Genomic DNA, 9,876 nt, shown 5'->3' on the forward strand with positions numbered 1-9,876 from the left:
AACTTATCTTATTAGCAGATATCAACAGGAACACAGGATGGCTCAACACTCCAGCTTTTCACAACCCAGCAGTGAATATCAACCGCACAGCATGAAGTGTGAGGCCAGACTAAATGGAGGAGCAGTAATGACCACCAGCTGCACCTGATGCAAGGAGTGTGGTCATTACAAACAACAACACAGAAACAAGTAAAAACAAAGAGACTGTCAGATAATCTCACATGCAGCTTGTCTGACAGATCCTCAAACGTCTGTCACGGAAGGGACCGTGACAGGTGAGAGTGTGTCTACTTTCACTGTTCTTATATCTATTTTAGCATTTTAAACTTCCTTTTCAATTTTCTGCTATATGACCATGACATCTAGAAAGGCTTGTCAGTCTGGTATAGAATTGGGGCAATAAAAGACAGTCTTCCTAAAGGGCCAAAATGTACAAATCCGGCCCTGGACCTTAGTATCATGCAATTTATCACCAAGCTAAGATGGAAGGCCTTTTATTGCACCTGCTGTTTAGTAACCATAATGAACTTGAAATGTCCGTCTTCCTGCTCTTCGTTGTTGGCACTGAGATAACTAACCAATACATTTTCTGTAGCTTATGCTTTTTTGACGACACTTATATTTTTTCAATTTGGTATTTAAGGCCTTCTGAGAGTGTCCTTATTCCCCGACTTCATATTCTTTGTACAGGTTTTACTCCATTGACTCTCGATTATCCCTAATTAATAAAGTATCTTAGTCTCTTATCCCAGGGGTCTGATTATTTTGTATAACATTTGCAAACGTATGCCTATACATTATGTTTTAATTAGTTTAACAATTACAAATATAATCTTTTATTACAGAAATGTTGTGTGCACATCTACCTAAACGTTGCCATAGTTTGATTCTAGGGCAGTTCATAGGAAATTATACAAAATACTGGATTCTGAATGTCCTGAATTTGAACACCTTTGAAATCAATGACAAAAAATTCTGGTGGTTTGTTTGGTCTGTGGAGAGCGAATACAGCAGCCAAATGCAGAAGTATGGAAAGAGAAGACCAAATAATGTTTGGAATATTGCATTAATATATAAAAGGAAATAAATGGGCAACATGGGAAAGATTGGAATTTTTTAATTTACAGCTTTGTGTGCTCCGTTTTTTCACAACAGTAACATGTGTGAATGTGACAAGTAAAAACAGAATGCAATGCAGGTAACGGTGACAGGTAGGAGGCTATACAACATGTAGACCATGAGCACCATGGGCCAATGCTTGATTTAAATATATTCCTCAGTAACAAATAACCTAGAAAAAAGAGCTCCAGTGATAACATAAAGCAAAGATGAGGATAAAGAATATGAGTAGTTTACAAAACAGCTCTACTCAATATAACCACAGTCCCCTCCTGACACAGACATGGCCTGAAGTTCTAGTACTCAATTCCAATAGTAGGAGATACGAGAAGTTCCTGACATCTATCTATCAGCTATCTCAGCAGCAATATTTTCATACAATATTTATGTTATCTGGGTTTGGACTAACAAACAATATTTGATTCAATACTAGAGTTGTAAAAGGAAAATTACCACAATGCATGGCAAACAATATGGCATCAGAAAAGTCCAAGCCCTGTTTGATAATACTTCTTCTGATTTCAGAAATGATTAGCACTCCTGTCCAACTCTGCAATCCTGAAAGTTTTACAAAAAAGAAAAAGACCCGATTTCTTTAAGCAAATGGATGACTAAGCATATGGGTCCTTGTTCTTTTTTAGCAATACCCCTATATCTTGGCGGGAGGGGAAGGAACAATATACGATATGTTGAGAAAAATTGCCATTTATCTGTGGTTCATACATATTTGATCATTAGGTCCATGGAATGTAAAGAAAATCCCTCTAAAGGCATTCATTCTCAAGCTTACGTAAGTGGAAGGTGAGGTTCTGTACAAACTGAGCATAAACAGTGTGGTGGGTAACATTGGTGTTTTAAAGAAAGATGAGAAAAACTTCTAAGATTTCTACTTTTTTGTGTTTTATTATTACTAAAAAAAATAGAAAAAAACAATTAGTATAAATATATTACTGAGTATAATGGACCAATAAACGTGTACAACTTTGTTGGGTTGCTAGTCATTATTTTTGATGTTGTTTTGCGTCCAAGTTTCCTTTCACTGCATCATAATTAATATGATAGCTGGAGCTGGGGCCTCTGATTTGATTTGGAGTGTGAAAAAACACACTTGAGCTCTGGCAATAGCATTATGATCAACAATAATGTTTATGAGTGATTGCTCACTCAGCTTCTCCGATAATAGTCTATCTTCTCCAGTCTTGGGGAGCATTGATAAATCAGGCCTACTGTCAACGTTTGTGCAGAATGTCAACACAAGGTGATCTACATGATCTTCAATCTTCTGTAAGCTGAGCTAGTCAGCTGGAAATCCTACAGAGCTCCTATGAGCTGCCTCATTGCTCTATGAACATCTTTATTTCTCAGGCTGTAGATCAGGGGGTTTAGCATGGGGGTGATCACTGTGTAAAATAATGCCACCTTTTTGTCTGTGTCCTCTGTGACTAAATGCTTAGGTCTTGCATACATAAACAAAGCTGTCCCATAGAAAATGACCACCACCACAAGGTGGGAAACACATGTGGAAAATGCTTTGTTCTTTCCGAAGTGAATTGTCATGACGGCAGATATAATTCGGATGTATGAAAAGAGGATTAATGAAAGTGGAATGGGAAGAAAGATGACCGTGCCCACCAGTTTTATGATGTTGACTGCTGAGATGTCACTGCAAGAAAGTTGAAACATCTGAGGAAGCTCACAGAAAAAGTGGTTGATCATGTTCGGGCCACAGTATGTTAAATGGAATGTGACATATGTATTAATGGATGAAATGGTGCAACCAGTCAACCATGACATGGCAATCATCCATAAACAGACCCTTGTATTCATGATCATATTATAATGTAGAGGGCTGCAGATAGCAACATACCGGTCATAGGCCATCCACGCCAGAAGAAGACATTCAGTTTCTCCCAAGCACAGAGAAAATAAGAGCTGGATGGCACAGCCAGTGAATGAAATACTTTTCTTTTTTGAAAGGAACATCACCAACATCATAGGTACAGTAGAGGAGGTGTAACAGATATCCAAAAAAGATAAACTAGACAAGAAGATGTACATAGTTGTATGCAAACGTTTGTCGTTCCTCACAGCCACCATGAGAAGGACATTTCCAGTCAATGTAATCATGTAGACTATTAGGAAAATTGGAAACAGCAGAATTTGTACAAAAGGTTTCTCTGAGAGTCCAAGAAGAATGAACTCAGTGACAGTACTTTGGTTTCTGGTGTATGTATCAATCATTACAAACTGTGATAAAAAAAAAAGAAATCCTCATATGATTTATTATGAAGATGTTACTGAACATGTGATAACATTCATGCTAATGTCAACATTTTTCATTGTCTGGTAACTAGATAATTCGAAAAACTTAAAACCTTTGTTTACAGAAATAGTTATGGATACCTTTGATGAGTGAATGTTATAGGTAGTCTAGTGCATAATGTGACCTTTAAACTTTCCAACTGTTTGGCTCTGCCTATCTGGCTTTAATCCTGTCAATGAACTGTATTATAGCTAATAATAATTGATATATTACAGCTCAGCCTTTGACAATGACAAGTAAAGAAAAGGTTCAGTCAATGTGACTACCGATAAGGACAGGAGTAATTTTCTGGCCGCTGGATTGGCTAAGAATTACTATACCTGTCAAAGACAGCCTTTGTGAATGTCAGGTATAATAAACAGTCATATGTTGAATCAGAACTGAAATTATTCAAATCCCAGTTTCCAAAGTTGGAATAGCTCTCATCCAATTCGGAGTCTGGTTAGAACCAACAAGTCACCAGTATTTGGAATATAAAGTTACATTTTATATTGTTTGGGATAAAGTTAGTGATTGTCTTGGATGAAAATCTAGCATTTATAAAGCTCTGCCCAAATATTGTTTAGTGATAAGATAAAAAAATTACTAAACCATCAACACCAATGACTTCTGTTTTTTCATGATGGGGAGGACGCAGTGGGGCCTCTCTGACTCATCCCCCCCTCTCCGAAAACCAGGGATGTCTTTCACTGAAAATAACAATAAAGTTTTCCAGCAACAATTATTGAGCATCTGTACTGGTCTTTAGACTATCAGTGTCAAATTCGAATACTTAAAATTTTTACATTTAAAATATTACACTTTGTGGAGTTTTATTCATTACAGAGTTGCATTATTATATGTCCTTTATATCTATATCAGCTTTAAATGCTATGCTAGGGAAAGTAGACGTACCATGAACATCAGTTTGCAGTATTGCAATCTTCTGCTTGCACCAAAATGATCCATCAGAAGCTTTGTTCAGTTATAAAGGTAAATGTGTGTTTACATCAGTAGGATAATGGTTTGCATCCATTTGCAATTTTTTCATAAAGTTAAAAAAAACATGAAAAAATAGTCAGCAGCTAAAATGATAAGCCTCCAGGTAAGCTGATTGGCACTACATGACAATTCAACTGAGCAGGGCACTTTTATACAGAGCAAAATATTTCATTGTGAATTTATAATCAACAATTGCTGTTTTTTAAAAGTTTTAAAATAGTAAAATTTTGCAAAAAGAAATATTTTATTATAAAAGAGCAGTTATCAGTAGAATATGTTTTATTTGTATTTTAGACATGCAAAAAAAATCTAATTATATAAATTAGGATATTTATTTTAATTAAAAATACATGCAACAGTCACAGTCTGTCTTTTATTTGCATTTTAGAAATGTTAAGCATTGTAGAAATTAGGTTATTTGATTGTAAATTATAAATCAGTGACAGTTTTTTTTTTTTTTAGAAATGTTAGAAATGTTAAAAATATCACAATTTTAGTTACAAAGATATTTTTTGTGAATGATAAATATTCCAGTGACAGCTTGTCTTTCATTTGTAATCTAGACTTTTTAAAAATGTTAAAATTTCCAAAATACATTTTGTTAATTGTGAAAGGTTAATACTCAGAAGACAGTCTTAAAAGGTTTTTTAAATTTATAAATAAATATATTTGTAATATATATATTTGATATATGTGTATGATAAAATATTTGTGACAGTTTGTCCTTTATATGTATTTTAGACATTTTAGGGAAAAAAAAAGTTTTAGAAATAAAAACATATTTTATTGTGAATGATAAATCCCCAGTGCCTGTTTGCCTTTAAGCAGTTTAGAAATTGATGTATAATAAACAAAACACTAACTTACCTTTATATTAAGCTTAATGCACTTTTATTATGGAATAATGCAAATAATAAAAAAATAAAAAAAATACTAGAAATATGGCAAATTTATTCCTACACTTATCCAATTTATGTTTAGTTTCTGTAAGGTTTCCAAAGCTGCACATAGAAATATTTGAAAATAATCCTTATGCTGCCTTTCTCTTTTACATCTAAAGCGTTCACATTCTAGAGTTACATTAAGCGCTGTTGTTTCTTTTGTCTTGACATTTCAATGAAGGATATAGTGAGACGAGTCTTATTGTATAATGCACTGTAGTGCAATAATATATCACATAAAATAGGTTTTTATTTTAGTATGCGGCCTCTGGTGAGTACTAGAACTAGTGCATTGCTTTTTTCCCTAAAGTCATATTTGTGAAAGATTCTTTTGTAAGATTGGGAATTAAATATCACTTGCTATAAAATGAATAAACTTTTACAATATTTTTATTAGTGAAAAGTATCTTAAAAAGTTTTGTGTTGAGTTCTAAAATGGTCAGGCCTCTTTTATTATCAGAAGGTCAGGCCTCTATTATCATCAAAAATCAAATCTGAGCATCCAAACCAAAAATTTGAACACAAGCCTAATTTACTAAGAAATGTAGACTGCTTGCTTAACACACTGATTTATCACTCTGCAAGGGATTATTTACTATAGAATGCGGTTATAAATTCAATCTGTATAATGTATATATGCTTATACTTGATGGAATACCTGAAGTTATCAATGCTCACCTCATTATCTAAGTGCAAATCAACTTTCCTAATAAACATTCTGAGCTCTCACAGTTATAGGCTAAAATAATAGCATGGCCAAGTCCAATAAATCTAACCAACCTTCAAAGTCAGTAGCAAGCATATTGAAGTAGGTATTAGAGTCTACCCAAACTAAGAGGAGTAAGAACCAGGAGTAAGACAATTTAGGAGACAGAGCAGTGTACAGGAGTATATAGAGGAGTCCCACCGAGGGGTTGGAGAGGCAGAGCTACAATCATTCATTGAAGATGCTCAGTTGTTTCAGTCATCTGACGAAGAGAGTCAGTTCACAGGCTTTCCCCTAGTTACTTTTCACCAGAACACTCTGAGCCAGACGAGCCAATTCAAACTGCTTCCTTTCGGCACATATAGGGAAACTGTCTCTTCTGATGATGATGATTATGATGATGTCCTTGATCCGACATGGTGCGAAAAAGGAGATCATCATAGGCAAGAAGAAGAGGAAGAGGAGGAGGAGGAAGAAGAGGAGGAGGTTGCAGAGCGCCCTCAAAGGGGGAGAGGGAGGAAGAGGATAAAAGCTGCCCACACTCTGCATTCTTCAAGTACCAGTGAGGCAAGTCATAGATGTAAATCGTCGGAAGCTGTTATCACAGCTATGCCCCAACAACTGCGGACCGCCACCACGAGCACCAGCTTCAGAGCACCTTTCGCCCAGTTAGATGTTCGCCAGTGTGGGCATTTCTTACACTATGGTCATCTGTAAACTGTGTGCTCAACACTTGAAATGAGGCAAAAACCCAAACAAACCTGGAACAACTTGCATGAGCACTCATTTAAAAAGCCACCACCCAGTAACCTGGCGGGAACACCTGGTCAAAGCACAGAGCTCTGTGCAACCACCTCCGCCTAGGAAGCAAGCTCAAACTGCTCGATCTTCCTCCGCTGCCTTTCCTCCTTCTGCCACCAAAGTTTCCCGTGCTGCTGCCAGCATTTTAAGTGGGGCATGTAACCGAGCATTACCTTTTTCAGGCTCCACCAGCGGTGAGCAGAAGCTCCAATGCAGATCGGCTGCTATTTGTCGCATTGCTAGCAGTCAGGACCAGGCATCATTGCCATCCCCCACAACCTCTACCCCATCTTCCAATCTTTCTGTAGTTAGCATTAGCAGCATCCAACCTTCCATCCCCCAGATGCTGTAGCGGAAGAGGAAATATGGCCTAAATGACCTCAAAATAAAGCTAACCAATGCGGCAATTGCACAGCCGATTGCGTTAGAGCTCCTCCCTTACCGGCTGGTGAACTCCAATGCGTTCCGTTACGCATTCCTCTGCGCGAACCCACAGTACGTCTAAGCGACAGTATTTTGCAGAAAAATGTGTTCCTGCTTTGAATGAACGCTTGCAGAGCAATGTGTCCATGGCCCTGCAGCGCTCAGTTTCTGGCAAGGTGCACCTGACAACCGACAGTTGGTCGAGCAAGCATGGAGTGGGAAGATATATTTCCTATACAGCTGACTGGGTAACTTTGGTGGCAGCAGGGGAGGATGCAGCTGCAGCAAGGCACATCGCCATGCAATTACCTCCTCAACCCCCACTTCCATCTCTACCTTTTACTCTTGTGCCTCAACCTCTTCCTCCAGGGACACTTTGCCGTGGGGACCCAGAACCTCCCATCCTGCAGTTTGCTATTTCAGTGCACAATTCAGATGTTGCCACGCAGTCCTGAGGTTGCGAAGCCTGGGTTCCCTCAGCCACATGGGCCCAGCTATTCTAAGTGCCTTGCGGGAGCAGGAGGACATATGGCAGCAATTGCCAGTGACACTCAGCAGCGGTACTCAGTCATGGTGCAGGAATACCTGAGCTCTGTATGGGACATCTGCAACCTGCAAAGCCAGGACCCTCCTCCTCCTGCTGTAAATGATGCTGCCGCCTGCCCAGTACCTGACTTTAGATGCCAGATACTAATGCCGTCCATGCTCCATCTCAGAGCCCACCGCCTCCTCCTTTTTCTGTAACTGATGCTGCCACCTGCCCAGTACCCCACTGCAGATGCCAGATACTAATGCCATCCACACTTCTTCTCAGAACCCACCGCCTCCTCCTTCTGCTGTAAATGATGCTGCCGCCTGCCCAGTACCTGACTTTAGATGCCAGATACTAATGCGGTCCAAGCTCCGTCTCAGAGCCCACCGCCTCCTCCTCCTGCTATAAATGATCCTGCCGCCTGCCCAGTACAAAACTCTAGATGCCAGATACTAATGCCATCCACACTCCGTCTCAGAGCCCACCGCCTCCTCCTCCAGCTGTAAATGATGCTGCAACCTGCCCAGTACCAAACTCTAGATGCCAGATACTAATGCCATCCACACTTTGTTCCAGAGCCCATCACCTCTTCCTCCTGCTGTTACTGCAGCCGCTTGCCCAGTACCCAGTGCCCAGCTGTAGATACCAGTTAACAAGGCTGTCCATGATGCATTTTAGAAAGTTACAGCTAGCAGATAGGACAAGGCAGTCCCCTACACAGCAATGTCTCCACTAGCTATAGCTTCTACACTGTCCTTATAGGTCATGGCCTCAACCACTAATTTTGTCCTTGCTCCGTCTTAGGGCCCACGGCCTCCTCCTCCCAGTACCCTGCTCTTGATGCCAGTTAACAATGCCATCCACACTTCTCAGGGCCCATCGCCTCCTCCTCCTGCTTTCACTGATGCTGCTGCCTGCCCAGTACCCAACTCTAGATGCCAGTTACTAATCCCGTCCAAATTTCGTCTCAGGGCCCACCACCTCCTTCTTCTGCTGTTACTGATGTTGCCGCCTGCCCAGTACCCTACTCTAGATGCCAGTTACTAATGCTGTCCACACTTTGTTCCAGAGCCCACCACCTCTTCCTCCTGCTGTTACTGCTGCCGCCTGCCCAGTACCCAGTACCCAGCTGTAGATGCCAGTTAACAAGGCTGTCCATGCCATTATTTTATAAAGTTACAGCTAGCAGATAGGAAAAGGCAGTCCCCTACACAGTGATGTCTCCAGTAGCTAAAGCTTCTACACTATACATATAGGTGATGGCCTCAAACAATAATGCCGTCCTTGTTCCGTCTCAGGGCCTACCGCCTCCTCCTCCCAGTACCCATCTCTAGATGCCAGTTAACAATGCCATCCACACTACTCAGGGCCCACCGGCCTACTCTTCCTGCTATTACTGCTGCTGCCTGCCCACTGTCCAATACCCAGCTCTAGATACCAGACTAGACTCAAGCTCAACAGGATTTTCTTTCCCCACTGATTCCGCCAAGCCCCGTTTCCTTTCGTGTGCTTTCACTCGATAGCAGGCCTTGAGACGGAGTGTGGAAGACATTAGCACTACACCCAGCTCTGGCATCTAGAGCTGGGTGTAGTGCATCTTTAATGACACCCCGAAGTGTGTAATCTGAAATTTGTGATTAAATGTAGAAGGCCACACCTTCTGCTTCATCCATCGGTACCACGCTTTATCGGACTGATTTTTTGTGTATGTTACCCCGGAACTGGGAAGGGGGACAACAGTCCCTCTGTATATGTTGGGGGGATGAGATGGGAAACACCGGTATATTTAACAGGAACCAAGAGGTCCTGGATGACCACATTGAGCCATGAAGTTATTGAGCTCAGCAGACGTCTGAGACGGAGACTTCTCCACAACAAGTATGTGGCTGTCCTGGGAGATTCCATTCAAAGATCCGTCAACAAGGATCTTGTGAAAATACTGCAGAATGATGAGTTTCAGACTGAGAAGTAGCTGAAAATATTGCGTGTGAAATTCCCCCACCTACTAGATTGTAAGCTCTTCGGGGCAGGGTCCTCTCCTCCTGTATCA

General features: G+C 40.3%; 1 protein-coding gene across 1 annotated transcript; it reads right to left on the reverse strand.

Moving 5' to 3' along the window:
• Nucleotides 1-2,430: 2,430 nt before the first annotated feature.
• LOC140329354 (olfactory receptor 2D3-like) lies at nucleotides 2,431-3,360 on the reverse strand. The gene has a single exon (XM_072409573.1). It carries the CDS (start codon nucleotides 3,358-3,360, stop codon nucleotides 2,431-2,433), a length of 930 nt encoding a protein of 309 aa, XP_072265674.1.
• Nucleotides 3,361-9,876: the final 6,516 nt, after the last annotated feature.

The sequence above is a fragment of the Pyxicephalus adspersus genome, chromosome 4 (genome assembly GCF_032062135.1).
Source record: "Pyxicephalus adspersus chromosome 4, UCB_Pads_2.0, whole genome shotgun sequence".
In the NCBI taxonomy this organism is placed as follows: Eukaryota; Metazoa; Chordata; class Amphibia; order Anura; family Pyxicephalidae; genus Pyxicephalus; species Pyxicephalus adspersus.

Coding starts and splice junctions, on each gene's coding strand:
- LOC140329354 (XM_072409573.1), bottom strand. CDS start 3,360: ATGATTGATACATACACCAGAAACCAAAGTACTGTCACTGAGTTCATT.